This window comes from Melanotaenia boesemani, chromosome 4 (assembly GCF_017639745.1).
Source record: "Melanotaenia boesemani isolate fMelBoe1 chromosome 4, fMelBoe1.pri, whole genome shotgun sequence".
Lineage (NCBI taxonomy): Eukaryota > Metazoa > Chordata > Actinopteri > Atheriniformes > Melanotaeniidae > Melanotaenia > Melanotaenia boesemani.
Genome location: NC_055685.1, coordinates 12362176 through 12385249, shown reverse-complemented (window position 1 = coordinate 12385249; position 23074 = coordinate 12362176). Strand labels below are relative to the sequence as shown.

Sequence of the window (23074 nt, the reverse complement as noted above, 5' to 3'; positions counted from 1 at the left end):
TCTGTCTTTGTTTTGAATTCCATTTGGTCTGAAATACAAAAGACCTCCATTTCCACTTAACCCTGGCCTCAGAGATTTTTTGTGCTGTTTGTCCACCCCTCACCTTCAGACTGCACAGGTATCCTCCCTTCAATCATATTGGTCAAACTCACATGAGAACCTCCCCCTGAAGTGAAGCCAGAACTGTACACATGCCCACAACAGACTCTAAACTCCAAAGTACCACTTTCATCTCGTGGATAGCTGCCCATAGGCTTACTCTCTTTTGGCAATGTGGAGCAGTCGCATAGCACTACATCGGCTCCAGAGGATCGCTGTAGCTCCTTTGAGAATAAACGGGAGTGTGACAAGTGAAGCGCAGAGAGAGATGTCATCCCTGCCAAGGGTGTATGTCACCCGACAGATCCCACCCGAGGGCCTGAAGATCCTCAGAGAATCTGGACAGTGAGTTAATAAAATGCCATTCAATGTCATTGCAAATATAGATTTTTTTAACATAAAACATCTTCCATGGATAATCAATTAAATGCCTGATGCATGTAATCTGGAAAGAATTCCACATGTAGTTTGAATGCCTGGTTTGTAAAGTTTATTTACTTTGAGTAAACAGGACAGTTAATGTTTTCCAGTAGGTTGGTATGATGACACTTGTCTGAATGTTTCCTCACATCAGTGCTAAACAAAGATGACTGGATATTAAAGAGCTTGTCTTTCTATAGAAAATAAGTGTGCCTCATTTAAAGATACTGTACATCCAACAAGGACTTATCCATGTAATAATTGTTTGTTTTGAATTGACAAATTTGAAAATATGCCAGATCTTTAGTTATGGTTAATTTTTACCCCCAGGGTGCAGTTTGAGCTGTGGGACTCAGACGATGTCCCTGTGCCAAGAAAGGAACTTCTCCAGAAAGTCAAAGGTGTTGACGGTCTACTCTGTGTGCTGACTGAAAAAATTGATGCAGAATTGTTGGATGCTGCAGGTCTGAGGATAGTCTTTGAATTAACTGAATTGCGTGACGTTGTAAACAGTCTTGCTGTTAATTGATGCATCATTTTGTATGTGCGACACATTTTCCTGTAGGTCCAAATCTGAAAGTCCTCAGTACCATGTCTGTGGGTTTTGATCATTTATCTTTGGAGGAGCTGAGAAAAAGGTGGTTCATATTTTTCTGGTTTAATAGCACACATTGTCATCAGTAGGTGTATCATAAGAAAAGGAACATCTTAAGTATACGTGTAATATTGTCTGTAATATTTGTGTATCTCCCCACAGAGGAATACGCATAGGTTATACCCCTGAGGTTCTGACAGATGCTGTTGCTGAGTTGACTATAGCTCTGCTGCTCACAACCTCCAGGAGGCTGATTGAGGCCACACACGAAGCCAAGACGTAACGCTAAATACCTCACACCTAATAATGCATGCTGCTTCAAAGTAAAAAGTTCAAATAACTAACATTTTCTCCTACTCTTATTTGTATCAGTGGTGGCTGGGGTACATGGAGAACTCTATGGCTTTGTGGATATGAGCTGGCCAACAGCACTGTGGGTATTCTTGGTCTAGGAAGGATTGGTACGTGTAACAGATTTGCATTAGAGTATCATGGAGCCACTGTTTCTTTTACTTTGATGTTTTCTTTTGTGTGTGTGCACTTAGGTGTGGCTATCGCAGAGCGTCTGGCACCTTTCAAAGTGAAGAAGTTCATCTACACTGATGTTGCCCCCAGACCTGAATTGGCCAGTGGCATTAATGCAGAATATGGTGAGGAGGGGATTCATAGTCACTGAGCCAGCATGTTATGTGGAAGGAAAGTAAATTCAAGGGGGCTTTAAAACAGTGACTAATCTGAAGTAAAGATATTATTCTAACAGGTGCAATGGAATTATTGTAATTAACCATGCAGAAAACAACAAAACACGAAATTAGTTTATAGAAAGACGAGTTATTACTGTATTTACAGCATCAACATGCTTCTCTTCAGGAAACTCTCAATACTATTATTTCCTTCTCCAAAGTCTCTAATTACACAATACACTGGAATAAATCAACATTATTGCCACTCCCGAAACATGTTGAGCAGCCGCTAACTTTGAATATAATTACCTGGCTACTCAGTTACAGTATTTGGTAAAATGGATTCAGAAAGATGATCACAGCTGGATTAAACTAAAACAAAATCAGTGTAAAAATATTAGCAGACCTTCCCTTTTTACCACAGACTATAAACAAAGAAAAAAACAAAATCACTAACTTTTTACCAGCACCATGTAAAGACACCCCAAATAAACCTAAGAGGTAAAAAAGCGAAGACAGAAATTTCGCTAGCCCTTCTACCTCTCCCTAAGTCAATGTTAACATGTCTGTATTATTAATTCTTCTTCTTCTTATAATAATAATAATAATAATAATAATAATAATAATAATAATAATAATAATAATAATAAAGCCTTTTTTGTTGATAGCAAAGGAAACCAATACTATCATAGAGATAAAAATTATCTTAAAATAAATCAATTACCGAACATTAATAATGGTGTTAGTGGCATCTAAGTCAGTTATGTATGTATGTATATTTGTGTGTGTATATATATAGGTGTGTAGGTGTAAAATAAATTTGAATTTTGACATAGCATGCTGATATTGTTGACCCTGTCACTTATTCCAGTGTCATTGGATGAGCTGGCAAAGCAGTCAGATTTTCTGGCTGTATGCTGCGCTTTAACACCAGAAACAAAGGAAATCTGTAATAAGGCCCTCTTTTCCAAGATGAAAAAAACTTCCATCTTCATCAACACCAGCAGGTAACCTAAAGACAAACGCACCTCACAAAACCTCAACGCACGTTTTACACAATGCTCTCTAATCATAAACAGTTTCAAGCACAACTCAAAGCAACTTATCTTTTTATTAATTACTGATTAATACACCGTTTATTCTGGTTATTTATTTTTCCAAATAAATAAATCTGACAGTAATATTCCAAAACATGTGTATCCTAGTAGGCAGTTTGATTTCAAAAGACCAGAGCAACACGTGCAGTATCTGTGTTTGTCGATAAGTACGCTCTGTCTGCTGTCTCAGAGGTGGGGTGGTGAACCAGGATGACCTCTACGAGGCTCTGTCCACGGGGCGGATAGCAGCAGCTGGATTAGATGTCACTGTCCCCGAGCCCCTTCCCACCAGCCACCCACTGTTTACCCTGAAAAACTGCGGTGAGTCCGTCAGATATTTGTGCCGCTTTCATCACCATGTTCGGTTCTTATCTTTCAGTCATTTTTTTAATCTTCTTTTGTTTAAAATCTCTTGCCCCACAGTGATTCTTCCACACATAGCTAGTGCCTCCTACACGACCCGTAATGCCATGTCTGCCCTGGCAGTGAATAACCTCCTCCTCGGTCTGCAGGGCAAGCCAATGATCAAAGAGCTCAAACTATAAGAAGAAACTGGATCCAGCCTGAGAACAGACTAAGCTTTGGAGAATTAGTTCAACCTGCATAAGTAATGACATAAATCTTAAACATTGAGTGTTGTGATGGTTTCTTTTTACTTCTGACTCTTAAGCTTAATATACACCCACATTCACTCATCCTTCAGCAATTCCATGCATTTTCAAACATCCAAATGACCAAGTAATCTAAATTTAATTGTATTTATTCAGTCTATACAGTAACTGAACATACTTTACAATCTTCATAACCTTCAACAGTAAAGAGACAAACATTTAACCATCTCATGGTTACACTATGTGACTTATACAGAAACAAATACCCTTCAGTTTTGGCATATGAACAAAAGCCTGGCTTTTCAAGCTAGAAGGCTTAAGGCAGTGACTTTTTAAATCAATTGAGGCCCTTGAAATATTATTAAAAATCTGGCATATTCATAGAGTGGTAGTACAGTCAGTGCATTTTCAGAGATTCATATGAGGTTTTAGAATCCAGCACCATCATGACTCCTCCTGGCAGGATCATTTTTCTGAGATGTTAGAGGAAGCTGGCTGATAGTTAAAAATCAGGTTAGAGATTCAACCATCATTCTCTGCAGCCAAACTACAAAAAACATTACCACTGATTGCATGTCATGAATAGCAGATTTAGCAGTGTTTAAGGGGGGGACATCCAACTTAGGGAACATTCTCAAGACTCTCGACTTCTGATTGATGTCTCAAATAAAGGTGTTGTACTCTGCTAACAGTGTAGTGACTCCACAACAAGGTGACCCTCTAGATTGAAGCAGTGACTGATGCCACATCAAGCAGATATAGTACAAAAGGGCAAATGCATTCAGATCACCTTGCAATGCAATGCAATCTGTTAAACTCTTGACCAATAAAGTTGCTTTTATTTACAAGCTAAAGGAGGTGAACTGGTTGATGTAAGATAACTGAACATGATGGGGTTTTCTTTGAGAGGCAAGTTTTAACTGCTTCCCAGCACACCCTCTTGTCAATCTTAGAGTCCTATAATATCCAGTATATGGCAGCGCTTCATGTAGACAATCAAATACACTTATACAGATTTTTAAAAAGCTCTAAACTCCTAAAATTAATGAGCAAAAAAGGAAAAGTCCTGTAAAAATAGTTTTATTTTTTTTTTTAAACATCTGCTTGTGAAATATTCCCTCACCTTTACTGGGAAAGGGGACACCCTGCATGACTGGGAGCCCACAGAAGAACAAAAATGCTAAACTCCTGGCTTTTAGACCCAACAAATTACTAGAGCTCAACCCTTCAGGTCAACATTTTCACATAGTTCAGTATTCTAGTAAATATCTTAGTCATATAAAAGGTTGATTTGTCGAAGTGCTTCTGTATCAGATGCAACAAGCAGATGTAGTACAGTAGTAAACCTATATAAATATTTAGTCATTTATGAGCGTCTACTTCAAGACGGAAATGATACAACTGGCCATAAATGTGCAGTATTCACATTTCTAAGAGCTCATGTCCAAAAGCACCACTTTGTTGCTTTCACTACACATAAAAGCAACAATGAAAAATGAAACTTTGACCAACTTTTACAATCATAAACCACAATAAACTGAAAATCGTGACTGTCGTAAAATGACTGTTATTTGTAATAATAGTTTAATCAAAAACAGAGTGAAGACAGGTGTGTTTTCTTAGTAAGGAATGACATGTTATATTTTGTCCTGATTGCTTGGAATATTAATTTTGCTCCTCTAAACAGTGCAGCTTCATTCTAAGATAAATGAGTCACACAAACCGAGGAGGGGAACAGCGATTAAAAGCTTTTAAAACTTTTATGTCCCAAAGTCCAAGTACCAGACTTTTGGAAGTGTTATATGCGGTGACTTGTGAAGTAAGGCCCCATTAGTCCAATAAGTTTAATTTAGGCTGCAAATAGAAATATTTAATATTAACTGGGCTAAGCAGTAATATCAAAGATCAATATAAATATGATTGGACTTAAAGGCAGCTACAGAGATTGAACATCTCTCCTCATCTTGATCTGATCTGATACACACAAAAAATCCAACCATAGATATAAAAAGAAAATGCAGAGAATTTATATATGAACCATTCTTTACCTCTTTTCCTGTTAAATAATGCTTTAAAATGACTGTTTCCATAAGTAAACAAGTATTCATTTCACTTGTCGATATTTACGTCACATTTTAACTGCACAACAGCATAACAAAACATAAAACACACTAGATTCTTTGTCATCTTCTGTAGGTTACACTTTCAAATAGCTACAGATGTCAGCATTATGCAGTAATTCACCTGCAGGACAGACTCAGTCTGGCCCTTTTTTTGTACAACATCACATATCATGAGCACACCACCGTCAGCTCTTTGTATTTACAAACATAAAGGATGTGGCACACAAACTGAATCAGTTCTACACAGTATTATGGCCTGAACAAGGCACAGCTAATTTGTACAGCTGGGAGAACTCAGGGATTTTACATGTTGCTGCTACATGTTGTACAATTACATAATGCAAATACTTCACTTAAAACTGCATTAAATCTGCTTTGTAGTTGAACTTTAAAACATCATGAAGTGATCACTTCAATTTATATTTTGTTTATCAAGAGTTTTGAGAGCTGAGCCTTGACTGGCCTGAATCATACTGTGCAAAGTCCTTGTGCTGCATGATGCAACATCTTCATTATAATTAGAATCTAATTATTTTCATACAGGGAGTTACAGAATATACTACAGTGAATATAATACAGTACAATAAATCAAAAACAGTTTATATTTCACTTTGCATGTCCTGCATTGCTATCATTTTCTGCAGAATAAATGGGTTCACAATAAAATAACTTGACAGTATGGGCTTGTCCTGACAAACAGCGTCTATGATTACATGATTATCCCTTCTTTGGTCTGCTGTCAGGACTGGTTGGTTTGGAGCAGATGATGTGATAAAACAGTTCTATCAAAGCTTCAGACTTTTTTTTTTTGTTGTTTTTACATTTTTGATAAACAAAATATTGGCTCTCTTCTACTCCCCTGCTCTATTTAAGTGGACCCTACAACAGAGCATTGGACATGTTGCTGCTCTGCCAGCGCAGACATGTGGTTTTGGAATGCTTGTACAGGTGTGAAGACTGGCTGAAGCGTTTTCCGCACTTAAGACAAGCGTACGGTTTCTCTCCTGTGTGGACGCGGATGTGTTTCTTGCAGTCGGTCAACGTGAGGAAGGTTTTACAGCAGATCTTGCAAGCGTATTTTCGCGCCCCTTCGACCACCAGGACGTTGTGCTCCGAGAGAGCCTTCTTGCACTTTGACAGAACGTCTGCTGAAGCTCTGGTAAGCTGAGGCGGTAGGGAGGTGGGCCTGCCACTGTTAATGTCATATCCGCCGCTCTCGTTGAGCAGCAGCGGACCGGTCAGACTTGAGGAAGAGGAGGCGGCATCCTGAAGAACCCCACCTACTACTTCTTCTCCTATGCCGTTGGTAATTTTTGGAGCAATACGTCTGTAGCTTGAATAACCCAAAGCAGGGCCAGTCGTTCCTCCTGGTCCTCTTGGGGAGCGCCCCAAGGAGTGAAGCCCCAGACTGGAGTGCTGAAAATCCAAACCAAAGGGATCTACCCCTCCACGTCCTTCACTTGCACTTCCACCGCTTCCTCTGGCATTTCCCAAGCCATCGTGAAGCGGGCGGAGAAACAGAGAATCAGCCTGCAGGTTATCTCCGAAGCTGCTTCTATTTTCACTGCTGAGTGGACCCGACTGCAGAAGAGACGAAGAAGCGGAACCAGATGGTCCAGCAGCATCCTGCCTCAGCAGAAAGCGATGAGTGACTGCATCTCCAGTTGTTGTATTGGGAAGGTCATCTTCTCCTGAAATCAACCCCGACCCACCACTTCCAAAATCTTTTGGGCTGAGGAAGCTGGAAATATTGAAACCAGGTTTTCCACCAAGTAGGTTATTACAGCCAAAACTTCCTGTGACACCAGTGCTGCTTCCCATGCTGCTCTTGAGGAGTAGCTGAGAGCTGGACTGAAGCAGAGGGTCGGAGCTGGGCTGAGGTTCAGAAGTGAAGCTACGGTCGCTACTCTCTGGGCTCAGCTCCACTTTTTCTTCCTCTTCGTGGCATCCCGGCTCAGCCGGATCGCTGCCTTCCGCTTGGGATGTGACATCGCTGTTTTCATCTACTGGCTCAGGTGAACTGAGCGGTTCTCGTTTAACCACCACCTACATAAAGAAAAAGGGAGCTCCATTAAAGGCCAAGAAAGATTTAGAGGTAGATTTAAACACTATCAGTGGTTAATTTTAATTAAAATAGAGTTTAAGATGTCCCTTATTCATTCTCTCTTAGTCAATTCAGGGTCGCAGGGAAGCTGGAGCCTATCATAGCAATTAGCTGGCAGAAGGCAGGGTACACCCTGGACAGGTCGCCAGTCCATCACAGGGCCACTTACACTCACTTTCACTACTAGGGAGAATTTAGAGTGACCAATTAACCTAGCATGCATGTCTTTGGACGGTAGGAGGAAGATGTTCCACAAAATTAAAATTAAATAAATAATGAGGCATGATTGACATAAAATTTAAACAGTATTCATTAGAACACACATATTGTACATCTTGAGGATTTACAGTGATTTGCGACATTTTTTTACCTTGTGCTCCTCTTCTTCGATGTCCTCCTCCTCTTTTCCTGATTTTATCTTTACCCCTGCTCTGTTGCCCTGATGATCCTGGTCACCCATGTCCTCTTCCTTGTTCACACCCCCTTGCAATCTCCCCAAGTTCTCCCCTTCACAGTGTCCACTGTCTGACTGGCTTGGCATCTGTGGGTCATCTTGGGACACTGCTACTAGCCCAGTGATTGCTGGATCCAGCTTGGATTCATCCCCCATCTTGTGAGAGTCGGGTGAGAGAAGCGCTCCCTCCTCTCGCTCTGCACTTACACCGTCTTCTCCTAACAAGCCCATGTTCGGGGCAGAGGGACGCTGCCTTTGTCTGGGTCTCTCATCTGAAAGTCCCAGAGTAAGAGAGGGCTTGCGTTTGTGGAAGCGTCGGATTGGAAAGGAGGCCTTTTGTTCAACCACTCTGCCGCCAACCCCATCCTCCTCCATCCCTCCTAAAGCAGAGCTTACCAAACTGAGACCCAGCTGCTGCAACAAAAAGGAGCGTTGCAACTTTGATGTGGCAGCACTGGCTGCGAGGTTAGCATTAGCTGCTAAAGTTGGATTCGCTGCCAAATCTGCCACTTGCTGCTGCTGCCTATGCCTTTGCTGTTCCTGCTGAGGATGATGATGTGTGGGCCTATCGGACGAGGGAGACATAGGCAAGGTTCTTGTGGTCAGGTAGTGCTTGCAGGCTTTAACAACATTGTTGAGGTGCAAATGTGAGGCAGCAAGGAGGATATCCATGACGTTGCTCTCCCCCAGCATCAGTGTGGATGTGTACATCATGTCAACTAGAGCAGCGAATGCTTCGGCAGTCACCACCTGCAAACACAGAACATTTATTATAATGTTATCAGCTCATAGCAGTGACATTGTCATTGTTTACGTCCAAACCTCGCTGTCCAGCTGGATCATGTTCATGCTGGAGTCCCCCTCTGCAACTGTGAACAGCGCTCTGAAATGAGTGCTACATGCTGCAAGCACTGAACGGTGGGCCTTAAAGTGTCGGTTGCCCACCACGATGACACAGTCACACAGCTGACCATGCACGCGCTGATAGTTGAGCTGCTGGAAGATCTGCTCAAAGTGGCCTGGGAAATCCATGGCCCTAAAGACAAAAGAGCAGAAAAAAAAAAAGATGAGGCAAAGGGAAGTCAAATTACATAAGAGTCCCTATAAAGTTAAAACATGTAAATAAAACACGAAACATTTGAAAAATTAGCTGCCTTTGATGTTTAGTTCTGATCAACTTAATCAAAACACAAACACCAACTTTTGGATCATTAGGCTCATTTTACTGATTAAAATTATGATTGAGGGCTTTAAATGAGAGCAACCCGCATAGAATTAAAACTAGTTTCAATGAGGGTTTGCACAGGTGAAAACTAATTTGATTAGTTTGATAGTACTGTAATAAACTGTTATTACTTTTGCCTGGAAGGCAGGATTAGGTAACTTATCAATGAGGGCCTAGAAAAAAAATTAGGGTTATTAGCCGCAGCAAAGGTATTGTCTTCCAGTGGGTTCATTATGTTGCTGCAAAGTAATATATTGTGAAACAAAGCATATTTAAGCTAGTAGAGCCATTTACATACGCGTACGGTGAGTGGTTAATCATTGCAACTCCACTGATAACACCGTAGCTACAAAGCACACCCACCGTGACGAGCAGCTAGCAACTCTGACTAGACAACACATGACCAGATCGCTTATTCGAGTACAGTTATATAAAACAGCATTCAGCGATAATTAAAGGGAGAACATAAAGCAAATGTTTACATAGCATTACCTTGAATTTTTCGAAAATTTGATATCAAGACCCAGAGCAAAGTAATATTCAGAAGCTAAAGAGGCTAAAATTAGCTGGCTGCAGCCCAGCAAAATCTAGCTAGCTAAAACCCAAGCAGTGGCATACGGTTCACCGGGACGACCTGTTTTTCTCTATCGTACCCTTTGCCCCACAAAATATCTCCTCAAATATAGGTACAGATAGCTAACACGTCTGCGAATGCGTCCTACATTCCCCCGCGGTCCACTTCTTCGCAGTTTGCTCGCACTGTCTGGATGGTTTTGCTGCCTGAGATGTGCGGTGTCACGGTGATCATTGGTGTTTACAGACAGATACACACGTCTGCCACTCTCACGGCCACGGTCACAAATAACCACCTTCTAACATAATCATTTTAAAAAAACATAAATCCTGTTGGCGGTAAAAATACGTGTGTTCTATTTTCCAACAATTACCCTCACTCAGACGGGATTTCCAACCAGACTCACGAGGTGGCGCTCGCGAGGTTCCACTTTCTTTAAGGGACGTGTTGCAGTTCCAAATATTTACCACTAGATGTCGCTGATGCAACATCAGGGTCAATTCTGTATAGCGCCACAGCTAAATCAGGACTACTCATGTCGGTCTTATGAGGGCCTCAATCCAGCAGGTTTTTCATGTATCCCTGCACCAACACACATCAGTTAAATTAGGTGGATCTAACAGCCTATCAAGTTCTGCACAGTACCTAATTAATTTGACTTAGGTGTGTTGCTGCAGGGATACATGGAGAACCTGCTGGATTGTGGCCCTTATAGAACCAAATTGAGTAGTCCTGGTCTAAATATTACCCTCTCACCTTTGAAATGCTTTTTTCTTTAATGCAGAAAATGATACATACTACTTGGGCTCTGCAAAACGACTGTCACTACTCTGAATTCCTTTAGATATTTATGTTGCCTAGAGGTAGAGATCTGACTGTAAATTTGATGGGTAAATTTAACATCCATGAATCTCAGCTTGTGTAATTGCAACATGATATAAATGTTTTATGACTTTTCAAATGTTCATTATTTTAAGACGAAGATACTGTCACTGATCTTATTGTAGTTTGGTGAATCTGCAGACAACAGCAAGTTGTTTCAGTGTTTGCCTTTTGATTTTACCCCACTTCAAAATTACTTTTTGATTAATTATGTATTACTGTCAGAGATTTTGATTACCTTTACCTTTTACCTTTGATCTGTTTTCTTATTTATGATGAAAAGGGCAGGCAACACTACTTGACCAAAAGAAATTCACCTGGGTTTAACTCAAATTAGAGCAAGTTGTCTAGAGTTGCATCAGCTCTCCGTGTCTACATTCAGCAACGTTATGAGGCCAAAAAATGAGGCCAGCTGTCAACTGAATATACTGAACAATATAACAAATAATCTCCACAAAATCTTGGCAAACAGTCAAAGCAAGTCAGGACAGAAATGAATGCTGCAACATTGCATAAGCTTATCCAAATGAAGCCAATGTGAATCCATGTAATAATCAATGCCAGCATCTTTCCACAGCCCAGAAAACATGTATGTTGGGTTGATTGGTGTTTCTAAATGATCTGTGGTAGCGACAAGTGAATGTAAACATTAGCTTGTCTCTCTGTGTTGGGTCTGTGATGAACTGATGGCATATATTCTTTCTTGTCCTTATTCCACTTTAGTATGTGGCAGTAATGCATATTTTACTCCGTTTGAATTTCACCACAAAACTGAAAGGTGAAACAGATGAAGAAATGAGAAGACTATTGGTCTGGATAGCTGGGGTAAAACCGAGAAGGTGGTGGACTATTTGCATCAGATCGACATATATGAGTGGATCTGGAAATGTGGAAGTACCTGTGTGGGACAAGATGATGGAGACAACACCAAACGGTAGATGTCAGCAATGCGCCAATATCGCGTCTAGCCTGCTGAATCAAAAGAAGAAGAAGAAGAAGCAGCAGCAGCAGCAGCAGCAGAAGAAGAAGAAGAAGTAGTTACTAGCAACTGTCGTCTCGCGTGAAACTTGTAACAACTGTCATGGCTGCCTCCTGTTCCTTAGTGTGTTGCGGGGAAGAGAGGGAATCCGACAAAGCCGTCGTAGGTGACTATCTCTCATCACTTCATACCGGAAGTCTTAAAAGTCTCCCCCTCTTTTCTATTCTGACAGTTAATATTGTGTTGGTGTCAGCTGTGTTTAAATAATTGTTTGCCCGCACACGTGGTGCTCGCTCATTTGCTGCGTTCAACCAGGACTGTGGATGAATGTCCGAAATTGTTCTCGTATTTATTTACTTGAGTATTAAACATTGCACAAATCGGCCAATAACATGATTATCGTTGTTTTTTCCTCATACACAGTCCGTTTTTCAAATGGCTGTGTCAACAATGCAGACAGCCTGGATTTCAGCATGTACAGGAACGCAGATGGAAATAAACCAAAGAAAAGGAACAGACAGATACTGGTGAGGAAGACTGGTGGATCTGATGTGTTTATTTACTGAACGGGTTCTGTTGCTTTATGATCGGTGTTAAATGACGGTGTTACTTATGTTTTCACCTGTTGCAGGTTGCTGAGTCAGACCGGCTGTGTTATGTTGGGCAGAATTTTGGAGGGACATCACTGAAATGCAACAGTCTTTGCAAGTAGGTGAACGTTGGAAATTTGGACATATTTATTCATGATCAGTGTAAAGGGGAATAAGAAGGCTTATCTTGGTGCTTCCTCAGATATTATGTCGGAGTGCTGAACAGACAGACTATGCAAATGGAGGTACACAGCGCTCAGCTATTCAACATGCAACCTATGATACCAGGTAAAAGAAAAGCACTCACTTGCAGTTATTGACAGGGTTTGTAACATAAATGCCATACAACCTCCCTGCATGCACCAAATCAATATTAGTTCAAGCAGCTTTAAGCAATATCAACTATTCTGATTTTGCCAACAGGGGAGATGGCAGAGAACGCAAAACCTCAAGACACTAACTCTTACAGAGACAAGGTACAATGATTTGTTTTTTCTTTCATTTATTTTTTTAATGAAAGTAAAACAAAACTGTCTTTGAGAAAGAAAATAAAACCTCAAGGTAAGATGTCATTTTTATTTTTTCTTTAGGTTGACTCACTGATTGAGGCCTTTGGCACCAACAAACAGAAGAGAGCTCTGGCCTCCCGTAGACTAAATCAGGTGGGCAGCGATGCTTTGCATCAAGCAGTAGCTAAAGCTGCCAGCTCTGTAATTGACAGCAAGGGTCTGGAAGGTAAGCTGCCCAAGTTTTCATCTTTTCCTTTGTGTTGTTACATCACCATGATCAGAATTGTCTTTTTTTTTTCTTTCAAATCTTTTTTTTCCTCAGCTCTTCAGCAGGAAGTGGCTGAGACAGAGTCTCAGGCAGCTCTGTCCTCCCACCTGCCTCCTTGCAACGCGGATGCAGACAAACGAGAAAACGTCTACCCATTCGATGAACGTATGTTTTATTCACTATGCCACTATGTGTGTGTGAGAGAGAGAATTTAGATGTAATAGTGTGGTGTTTGAGACTGCAGCCGAGTTTTGGCTTCATCCTTGATTGACTTTCACAGTCCTGAGTCCAGAAGAATTTGCTGCTTTGGAGCAGGCAGGTTCGAAGATGGCAGCACATACCCCTGAAGAGCTGCAGAAGATGAAGGATGAAGGAAGGTAGGGCAACAAACAACTGAAACTTGTTCTGGCTTGCTGTAGGCGTATTTATTTTCTCCCGCCATTCTTATATTTGTGCTTTTTACTGAAGGAACCAGTGCATTATAAAACATCTAGAGAACTTGGCAACTGTGGGCGAAGCCAGAGACAAAACGTCCCGCTGCGCCTTTTATCTCTCTATGCTTCTCAAATTGGCAAGGCAAAAGAACGTCACCCGGAAGTGTGAGTAATGTTGCTTTCATTATCATATAAAGTGCTGAAAGGCATTTCTCCATGACAGCGATGTGTCAAGGTGCAGATCTGATAATATTACAAAAACATTTCTATTGCATTTAAAGTCTTCATTATTCTGAGTTGGAGATTACCATCAAACAAGGTGCTTATGCTGTAACATGTACTGCAAGCTAGATTTTTTGGCACACATTGAAAGAATTAACATGTGATAAAGCTTTTTTTTTTCTTTTAGTGGAATATTGTTTATAAATAGTGATTAAAAAAAAAAAATCTACAGTATGTTCAAAACGCGTGTGAAACTCAGACAGCACTGAATGTGTGTAAAAAGTAGTCTGAAAACTACTTGTAAGCTTCAGTTGATAATAGCTGTGTTTGTTTGCAGTTGGGCAGGAAGAAGACTGCCCTCACATCATTCAGAACAAACTGCTCAGGACATTCACTGTTGGAACATTCAACAATGGCAGGTAAGATGTTCAGAGGGACTGGAATAATCTCTCGCAGTGTTTTGCATGACTTTCTAAACCAGGATGTTTTTGTATTGAGTTTAATGACTAATTTGACAAATTGGTGAAAATAAATGGGATTTTTAACCTTTTCTTTAGGGTGCAGAACATGGTGTCGACATCAATGCGTGCCAAACTGGCAGCATACAGCCTTGCTCTGCTGTTGCATATGGGTTACATGACTGCTGACCTGACATTACTGCACCGTGACTTAGGAATCACAGAGACCAGGTAAGAAAGAACAGTGTGTATAAACAAGGCAAATATGAAATTATCTGGTAAAGTAAGACTGTTAATCCTGTTTTATCATGTCCGTTCTCATATCGTCTCTTTGTGATTTGTTGTTTTATGTTGTATTCACATTAGACACCAGCTACTTTAATGACCAGCCAGTATAAGACGTGTTTGCCAGTAGAACTAATAAATGTTTTCCTACAGGATGATCGAGGTTGCAAAGTCCATGGGACTGACTTTAAGCAAACCAGTCCGGGCCAAGAGCGACGAGGCTGGACTGCATGATGACCACAGACAGGCCTCTGTTGTTTTACCTCTGGTCAAATATGATCAGTTCCTCGAGAGACGGAAGCGCAAGAAAATGCACTAAAAACCCACAAGTAGACAGAGAAGAGACTGTAGTGGAAATCGCACAAAGAGCTGTTAATGTATTTTGTAGACAAATAAAGTGGTTAACTTTGAGCTATACATATTGATGCTTACAGTTGAAAGGTACAAAAGGAAAAAAAAAGACTAACAAGCTGTAAACAACCTCTAGATGACAGAACATCCAGCTTAAACGTATAGGCACATTTGTAGCCACCACATATTGCACATTAAACATCCTTTTCCTTCTGATTGTTGCCAAATGAGTCTTTGTGATTGTGTGTCACTGTGCAGCATGTTGACAGTATCTTGACCAGTAACCAACTTTTCCCCAGAGAAAACCAAGGAAACAAACAACTTTGAGGACACTGTAAAAATCTAGACTCAGCAGAAAACAACAGCTCTGTGCAAGAGGCAAAAGCTTAATTTTGGCTTTTTTTTTTTTTGCATAAATGCCTCAGGCTTTAAACACTCTATTTCCACCCTTGCTACAATCATTGATTTTAAAAAGTCAAACAAGGCACACCTTTTCTTTGTACCATGGTTGAAGCTGGCATTTCTAAAACCTCTGACTTCCACTAGGATTTGTAAATGTGCACTTCCTAACTGGAGTCCAAGAAGCAAACTCACAAAACCAACAAAGTCTTAACAGTGAAAAAGAACATGGTTAATGTAAAGCTTAAGTGAAATGCCCCGACAAAAAGGAGGATGAAAGGCTTAAAAGTGTTGCTCTTATGTTTCACCTCATTCAATATTTTACAAATGAACTGACTTTATATTATAATTAAAACAAAGTGATTTACATAATTTGTTACCCTTACATAATGGATTGATGGCCTTAACTCTTGTTTCCTTAAACCTAACAACGGTTAACTACACTGAGGGGCATCATTTTGGAAAGTCAAAGTACTCTACTTGGATCTTACAAGTGACCAGGTGCTGACAACTAGCAACCAACATCCACACTGGTTTGGAAGTATTCGTCAGTATTCACAGGATGGAGCAGAACATGCTGCCACTGTGGCAACCGCTTTCCACTGTAGCACCAACCCTTGTAGTCTTGGAAACTCCATGTCGGGATGGATACTGGGATAAGGACAGGCAGGCTGGAGAGCTAGCCAGTGGGCGAGGAGGAGGGTTTTCTAAAATCCATGGTGGAACAGATGTAGAACTAAAAAAAAAATGTAAAGAGATGGAAAAACAGACAAATGAAATAACTTTCCTCTGAAAATAATTTTGCACACTTGTTAGGGGCAAATGTATGTCTTATCTCGAACTTCTACGAAGCATCTGCTTTAAGCATTTGAAGGTATAAAATAAATTATTTTTTAGACATTAGTTTAAACTTCCAAGTTAACCAATATAAACAGATCAACAAGCTTTGCTGACATAAAAGACAAATTAGAGATGCTAAAGCCACTGATGGCTTGCTGGGTTTAAGTAGCAACTTACTTGTTGTGCCTTAGAATACTGTTGTTGCACAACACACAGCTCTCATTCCCAGGGTCCATGTGTAGCAGAGTTTTTTGGTTCTCTGGGTGGCCTTGGAACAAAATGTTGTCATGAACAACACCTTTTACTGGCCCCAGCACAGCAATACCACAGCCCTGTGCTGGCTGGACACGGTTTCGCACTACCTAAAGACAAGAATGATCAAAATAAATTATGTACAAAAGTAATTATCGTTATCTTAATTATATCTGAAATGAGTGTAGTCCTGTGCAGTGGTTTTGATTCACTCTTTTCTTCATGTTTTTCTGTCAAAGAGCCAGACTTTCTTGTAATCTTCCAAAGCGATTGAGCAATAGTTGTGTTGGCTTTCTGACAGTTCTTAGACACTAGTTTCATTTTCATTTTTTTTCCCAGCCTGGTTCTTGTATCTGACCATTTTCAGGGAAATGAGTCTTTTTTTTTGCCTGTAAAGATATTTAACACTGACCTATGGATTATTAAAGCATTAAAAAGCATTTCACTCAAGATTAATGGGCGCTGTATGTAAATTGGCAAGGAACCTATTTTGATTTGTTACTTTGTTAGTAGCAGCGTCTTGCAATACTCCACTTATTTTCTAATTTAAGTACATCTTTGAAAAACGACTTAAGATAAAAGTCTGACAAACAGAAAATCTTGTTTTTGTGCCAACAAACTGATTCCCAAAGAAAGGGATTCTCAAGAAAGAGGGAAACAGATGGGAAAGGCTGAGGTATGCCAAAGGACACAAAAACTGGACTGATAATCAGTAATGGGACTTATAAAGTGCTGACTCCACCTCAGAGCCCAGATCAAAACATTATTGAAGCGGTGTGGGGTTGTTTTGACAGAGAGCAGAACGAAAGGCAGCCAACATCCAAGAAGAACAATCCATTAAGAAGCCAGAGATTTACAATCTTGTTAGAGTCTTCTGACTTAGTTCTGGTTTTTTTCCATTTATGTTTGTATGTTTTAGGAAATTATTGCCAATATTTACAGCTTTTCAAGCAATTTATAAAGAGATGAGGGGTTAGTCAAGTCCTGCATCACTCCATCTCACCTTGATATCAGTGCTTGCAGAGACCTGGATCCCATAGCCACTGTTACCAACCACATCGTTCTCCAATATCTGCCCATTACCGCTGAACCTTACGCCATAGCCGCTGTTTTCATAGATGCCGTTACCACGAAGCTCCACTCTGCAGTCTTTTTCCACTGTAACACCACTTCGGCTATTTTTAAGAATGCAGTTTGTAACAAGTCGGGTCAACTGAGTGCTCTGCAGCACAGCAATGCCAGGGCCGTGGTTGCTGTTGACAAGGTTTGTGAATACATTCAAGGCCTCGCTGCTCTTCACATATATGCCAACTGCTAAAAAAAACAAAGACAAACAGAAGGAGAAAAAGTTGGAGATTGACAGTGACTATTTGTTTTTGATGCAACAGGTCAGTTTGGTACCTCCATTGTAGCTCACGCAGTTACCCTCCACTAAGGCCACGCTGACGGAGCGGCGAGCACAGAGGTGCTCATCCTCGCTGTCCAGATCACTATCCCAAGCAAATAGTTCACCCTCTTCATTGAAGTTTTCTTGTCCATCTCTTCCTTCTCCTTCCACTCCCCTCCTTTCCCCTCGACCTGCATCTCCACCAATCCCTTCCTGTCCAGGCCAGTTCCCCTCACGAGCTTCAAAGTTCTCTGGATCCTTCCTGCAGAACACTGCCAGTCCATACATACAGTTATGGATGATGTAGTTTCCTAAAAGCTGTGGGAGGCTGGATGACATAACCCACACACCGCAGCCTTTGTTACCTAAAGAAATCAAAGGAAGAAATTAAACATCTGTAGCATAGCAATTAAAAATGAGCTGCTATATAAGGATATTATATACATCACACTGAAATGACATACAGTAGACATGGTTTCCCTCAATAAGTCCACGTCCTCTCTCTCCCACCACAACACCATCTGAGTAGCCATAACAGATGTAATTGTTCCTCAAGATGGGGTCACCTCCTCTGCGGATGTCCACACCCCCCCACTGGTTCTCCCTGATCACATTCTCTGGAATTAAAATGCCATTACATGGGCATAATGAAGCCAGTTATGCTGATGAGTAACAAGGGTGAAGAGATGAAACTGTCTGACTTACACACCTGTTATCATCCCTCTGCCATTCTCATTTATAGCAATCCCTGCTGCTTGGCCTTGGAAAATGTGATTTCCTCTAAGAGAGAAGGTTTAGAAGCAGTTTTTTTTTCCCTTAAAAATGCAAAAACTCCTTATGCTGAAAAATATCTAATATCTAAATAATGGCAACAGCAGAGTTAATACAATCACAAACACAAGTTCCATGTTTATGGAGTCCAACCTACCTCACCACAGGATTCCCACAGAAGAGAATATACACACCGGCTTCTTTGTTGTTGTAGATGAGGTTGCTCCGAATTGAACCTTTCCCATTGCCAAGAACAACAATCCCAGAACGCAAACCACTATGAATTTTGTTGCACTGTGAAAAGAAAGAGAAAACACAAACAAAACATCTGAAACTCTGCCTATTTGAAACCTTGCTGGGTTAGAGTCAAAATATAATTGCATATTACAGATAAAAGGGTGATTTAATTTTAATCCCAAGAGAAACAGAAAAATGCTGCTGAAATATCAGGGACAGACTAGTATGTGGATCATTCAGTCTTAAAACTTTGGACTTTGATAAAGGCGGTGCCTCTTCATTTACCAGGATGATTGGGTTTGCCCCTTTCCGAATGTCCAGTCCAGCCTCAACATTCGAGTGGATGTTATTTTCCGCAATGAGGCCCCGAGCAGATAGACGCAGAAACACACCTGATGCACGGCACTCACACACCTCATTTCTCAGCATCACAATCTAAAGGAGGGGAGAGGGAGAGAGAGAGAGAAAAAAGAGGGAGCTCGAGTAACAGCTTGAGCAGGAAACTGCTGCTAAATTACTAATGATGTGAGCCACTTCCTTAACTTGATATGTTACTCAGATGATATTCTGCCACTGGATTTAAACTTGAGAAATCTAAATTTCACATGTTTTGCAGAAAACAAAGTTAGAATGGCTAAATTTACAGTGGAGTTCTGGATGCAGCGGACAGCATAGTTCAGCCCACGGAACACATTTTCCTCCAGACGAGCTTGTCCATAATTAGACACATGTACACCACCCTTTCCGTCTCTGAAGAGACAGCGTCTGAGGATGCAGCCAAGGGTAGATGCCAGTATCAGGGCCTCAGGATCTCTTTCTAATTCCTGCTGAAGGGTGAGGGGTTCAGGAATTACAGATGGAGGGTCAGAGGATGACGCAAGTGGCAATGAGCCATCTGCCCGTGGCTTGAGCAAATCGGATAAACCGTGATGGTCATAAGGGATTTTATAATCCGCTGCACGTAGTTTCTTGATGTTGTCAGTTTCTCCTACATCTCGGTTCTCCTCCTCTCCTTCACTGTGCTCAGCATCACTCCAGCCATCATCAATAACTGTGCCCTGACATGCCCCATCTCCGCCAGTCCTTCTCTTCCAGTCCTCCATACTCACATGCTCCTTTTTAACATTCCCACCTGAGGGGTCAGTCTCATCAGTGGAGCAGGCATGGGCAACTCTAGAAGAGCCATGAAACCCAGATGGTAATGTCCTAGCTAGGGCAGCCAAGTGTTTACAAGCCCAGTTTCTCTCCGACACCGGGGGCCCTTCCACAGTCACTGAAGCTGTGTCACTTCCTGAGAAGTCGCAGCTGTCCAATAAACTGAGGACTACACCCAGCAAGTGGGCAGAGCTGCCTTGCGAGAAGGAGCAAAAACGCGCCTGGCAGGTCCCAGGGCCACGGATTTGCAGCTGGGCTCCCTCAAAGTTGCAGTTGTCAAGTTGGATGTGACCCCATGATGTCTAGAGAGCAACGAGAGACATGTGGTAGGAGTTAGACAGATGTACCAACAAAAAAAGAAATACAAATATGTGGTTCAGTCATTTGTGGATACAAGAGAAAGTGTTTTTTTTTAATGTCAAATCTGTAATGAGAAATCATGCTCTTAAGAAAGGACAATGACAAACTGTTACTCCACCTTGTAGACAACCGTGGAGAACCAGGGTGGCATGAACACCAGGTTACACAGCCTGGCAGTGGGGCACTGCTGCTCCATACACACTAGAAGGGCCACCTCACCCAGTCGCCCCAGACCAACCAGCTCCACAGGCACTTTCAGCGTCACCTCAGCCTGCTCCTCATACACCCCTGGATGGAGAACCACACGGTCATATGGCCCCACCACCCCAAGAGCCCCGCGCAGGGTCTCATACTCACACCCAGGACCCACGTGCCAAACCCTGCGGTCTTTTCTCCGACGGAAGAAGAAGAGGCAAGCAGAGGACTGGAGCTCAGGTCCATTTCGAGTCCAGGTGCGGATGGCAAGGGCGTGCTGCTTCAGTGCCTCTCTCCAGGATGGGGGCTCTAGGTGGGGCTGACTGGGCCAGTTGGGATGCCGACACTCGGGGCAGCCGAGGCACAGCTGCCTCCAGCGTGTGTTATCCAGGGAGAGGATGAGCTCCCTCCAGGCACGGCACACCTGGCAGCAGCGGCCCAGGTCAGGGAGTGGAAGATAGGCCAATATAACCCTCCACAGCTCCACGGGGAGGCTACCCACCTCCATGGCAGCAGAGACACCGTCACGGTGGGGGTACCTGGAAACAGCGTGTAATGCATACACACGCACGCGCAGTTAAAGTAACATAATACCGCTCACCCGTTATATAACAATAATAAATATATCCGAGCATAGAGTTGCGTTTATTGATGCTCGTAATGCGTGTTCACTGTACTAGCAGCCGTGTGTTGTTTTTAAAGGAAAAAAAAAACAAACAAACAAACAAAAAACAAAAACAATGAACAACCGCCATGGTTTGTTTCCTTAAAGTTAATTCTACTGAGCAATGAGAAACACAGGCCTGCAACATTTTCCTCAAAGTTTGCAGCGATAAATGATGGTTAGCTAGCGAGGTAAGGCTAGTTATTGCGAGTCTCTGCGTAACTAATACTAGCCACAAACACGATGAATGAGTCTTACCTTTTAGCAGTTTGCCATAGTTCGATGAATCAACACATGGTGACTCAATGTTTACATCAGCTATCTACCAACCGGTACATGTCTGCGACACTTTCTCCTCACAGCCTCCATCATATTTCACAACAATCCATGATGACTGCAGATGTGCCATCGAAATGGAGCTCAGGCGAAAGCTCTCACTTTACGGCAAGAGACAGATCTCCGGCATCTTCCGCTTCCAAAAAGTGGGCGTTTACCATAACCCTTCACCACACGCGCACGCGCGCACACAGGTTTATTTAACCAGCGTTTGTGAAACCGGCGTTTTTGGAAGCCCATAAACTCTAACATTTGAAATCAGGTTTGTTGTTAATTTTACTTTGGCTTTATTGAAGGACGGGACTCAGCCACAATACACTATTTATTGTGAGAATCTCATTTTTGAAAGCATAATACCAAGCATGGGTTTAGCTCACGTTGGGCAGGGGGTTCATGGCTTTTTAGTATTTGCATGATGGGGGTCCTCAAGGAAATTAATTTGGGTATCACTGCTCTACACTATGACAACACAAGGAAGTTGTGACATATGCTACACTCTCACATACGTGGAGGCAAATTTTAATAACTGTAATGAATTTACCAATGATAGTATCCTAATGGGATAATCAATTTATACAAGTATATTATAATTTACAAGTATATCTCATTTGCATTTGTAGAAGCTCATTAGGGCATTCTGAGAAAGAATGTGTATTCATGCAGTAGAAAAGGAGTAGCAAGCTTGCAAGCAGACTGTAAGTTATGCCAATCATTGGGAGTGGCACATCTATATCCAAAGACGAACTTCTCCGGGAAAGCAGAAAAGGAGCGCAGACTGTTTTATCTGCCCGTGAAAGATAAGAAATGTGGGGGTTGATAAGAACGTCCTGACCACAGAACTGACTTAAACCAGCTCCTTTCAACAAAAACCTTCCACACACGCACACCTGCTGAACTTTTCAACTCTCCACCCTATGAAAATAGACAGGATTCTACATTATGATTTCACAAGGAGATTGTGAAACATTCAACACTATGACATCATGAGGAGATTGTACCATATTCTACACTATAGAAACACAAGGAGATTGTGACACATCCTATAATGTGATAGCACAAGGACCATTATACATTGTGACATCACAAGGACATTTCCACATTTTCTATGCTAGTGGTTCCTTACCTGGGGTCTGGGACCCCCTCCAAGGGGGTCTCCCAAAGAGCACAGGGTGACCCCGAGACTTTGACCATTCAGAGCCATTGTGATTAAAAATTAAGACCATGTCCAAACAGAGATGAGCCGAAGAGTGTCTGCTCATTTAAAAAAAAAAAGTCATCTGGACATTTTGTTTACATGGAACTGGTGTTTCGGGAGTATGAAAACCCTAACTTTGTAAATCAGATCCCAGATGAATCAATGGGGATCATCAAAATCTTCTATGGGTTAGGGTTATTATGGGTTAGGGTACACTTTAACACATCTATCCTTAGTCAAAAATAAAAAATAAAACAAAGCCCCTTATAAGGCTACAACTTGTGCATCCAATCAATTTTCATCCATGTACAGTGGTTTAG

General features: G+C 41.6%; 4 protein-coding genes across 8 annotated transcripts; 2 read left to right on the top strand and 2 right to left on the bottom strand.

The window, feature by feature from the left end:
* The first annotated feature begins 216 nt into the window (after window positions 1–216).
* On the top strand, window positions 217–3527 carry grhprb (glyoxylate reductase/hydroxypyruvate reductase b). Its single transcript, XM_041983145.1, has 9 exons — window positions 217–444; window positions 850–983; window positions 1085–1157; window positions 1277–1393; window positions 1487–1575; window positions 1660–1764; window positions 2669–2804; window positions 3085–3215; window positions 3318–3527. The coding sequence occupies exons 1-9, from the start codon at window positions 272–274 to the stop codon at window positions 3437–3439; spliced, it is 1080 nt and encodes a 359-aa protein (XP_041839079.1). The 5' UTR covers window positions 217–271; the 3' UTR covers window positions 3440–3527.
* Window positions 3528–3638: 111 nt separating this feature from the next.
* On the bottom strand, window positions 3639–10424 carry LOC121638399 (zinc finger and BTB domain-containing protein 5). Of its 3 annotated transcripts, none has more exons than XM_041983144.1 (4): window positions 10359–10424; window positions 9009–9222; window positions 8103–8936; window positions 3639–7674 (listed from the first exon to the last, which is right to left on the bottom strand). In XM_041983144.1, the coding sequence occupies exons 2-4, from the start codon at window positions 9216–9218 to the stop codon at window positions 6508–6510; spliced, it is 2211 nt and encodes a 736-aa protein (XP_041839078.1). In that variant the 5' UTR covers window positions 9219–9222; window positions 10359–10424; the 3' UTR covers window positions 3639–6507. The 3 variants fall into 3 exon arrangements, with proteins under 3 accessions (XP_041839078.1, XP_041839076.1, XP_041839077.1); XM_041983142.1 differs by lacking the exon at window positions 10359–10424 and adding an exon at window positions 9904–10347; XM_041983143.1 differs by lacking the exon at window positions 10359–10424 and adding an exon at window positions 10065–10347.
* Window positions 10425–11872: 1448 nt separating this feature from the next.
* polr1e (RNA polymerase I subunit E) lies at window positions 11873–15176 on the top strand. Its single transcript, XM_041982991.1, has 12 exons — window positions 11873–12012; window positions 12270–12373; window positions 12478–12554; window positions 12639–12724; window positions 12860–12912; window positions 13027–13171; window positions 13268–13378; window positions 13494–13590; window positions 13682–13812; window positions 14207–14288; window positions 14427–14558; window positions 14766–15176. The coding sequence occupies exons 1-12, from the start codon at window positions 11949–11951 to the stop codon at window positions 14929–14931; spliced, it is 1248 nt and encodes a 415-aa protein (XP_041838925.1). The 5' UTR covers window positions 11873–11948; the 3' UTR covers window positions 14932–15176.
* Window positions 14964–21687, bottom strand: fbxo10 (F-box protein 10). Of its 3 annotated transcripts, none has more exons than XM_041982990.1 (11): window positions 21482–21687; window positions 20483–21098; window positions 19494–20306; window positions 19135–19284; window positions 18770–18906; window positions 18551–18621; window positions 18306–18458; window positions 17856–18206; window positions 17458–17768; window positions 16380–16564; window positions 14964–16098 (listed from the first exon to the last, which is right to left on the bottom strand). In XM_041982990.1, the coding sequence occupies exons 2-11, from the start codon at window positions 21065–21067 to the stop codon at window positions 15918–15920; spliced, it is 2937 nt and encodes a 978-aa protein (XP_041838924.1). In that variant the 5' UTR covers window positions 21068–21098; window positions 21482–21687; the 3' UTR covers window positions 14964–15917. The 3 variants fall into 3 exon arrangements, with proteins under 3 accessions (XP_041838924.1, XP_041838923.1, XP_041838922.1); XM_041982989.1 differs by having other exon boundaries at window positions 17458–17765; window positions 20483–21109; window positions 21554–21685; XM_041982988.1 differs by having other exon boundaries at window positions 20483–21109; window positions 21554–21683.
* Window positions 21688–23074: the final 1387 nt, after the last annotated feature.

Excerpts from the sequence above, each read along its gene's own strand:
- LOC121638399 (XM_041983144.1), bottom strand. The coding sequence starts at position 9,218 with ATGGATTTCCCAGGCCACTTTGAGCAGATCTTCCAGCAGCTCAACTAT. Across the intron at positions 8,937-9,008 it reads TGATCCAGCTGGACAGCGAG|GTGGTGACTGCCGAAGCATT; the intron begins GTTTGGACGTAA and ends CTGTGTTTGCAG. Across the intron at positions 7,675-8,102 it reads TCGAAGAAGAGGAGCACAAG|GTGGTGGTTAAACGAGAACC; the intron begins GTAAAAAAATGT and ends TTCTTTATGTAG.
- grhprb (XM_041983145.1), top strand. The coding sequence starts at position 272 with ATGTGGAGCAGTCGCATAGCACTACATCGGCTCCAGAGGATCGCTGTA. Across the intron at positions 984-1,084 it reads AGAATTGTTGGATGCTGCAG|GTCCAAATCTGAAAGTCCTC; the intron begins GTCTGAGGATAG and ends ATTTTCCTGTAG. Across the intron at positions 1,576-1,659 it reads TCTTGGTCTAGGAAGGATTG|GTGTGGCTATCGCAGAGCGT; the intron begins GTACGTGTAACA and ends GTGTGCACTTAG.
- fbxo10 (XM_041982988.1), bottom strand. The coding sequence starts at position 21,595 with ATGATGGAGGCTGTGAGGAGAAAGTGTCGCAGACATGTACCG. Across the intron at positions 18,622-18,769 it reads TGTGGGAATCCTGTGGTGAG|AGGAAATCACATTTTCCAAG; the intron begins GTAGGTTGGACT and ends CTTCTCTCTTAG. Across the intron at positions 18,207-18,305 it reads TGAGGGAAACCATGTCTACT|GTAACAAAGGCTGCGGTGTG; the intron begins GTATGTCATTTC and ends TGATTTCTTTAG.
- polr1e (XM_041982991.1), top strand. The coding sequence starts at position 11,949 with ATGGCTGCCTCCTGTTCCTTAGTGTGTTGCGGGGAAGAGAGGGAATCC. Across the intron at positions 12,013-12,269 it reads ATCCGACAAAGCCGTCGTAG|TCCGTTTTTCAAATGGCTGT; the intron begins GTGACTATCTCT and ends CCTCATACACAG. Across the intron at positions 12,725-12,859 it reads CATGCAACCTATGATACCAG|GGGAGATGGCAGAGAACGCA; the intron begins GTAAAAGAAAAG and ends TTTTGCCAACAG.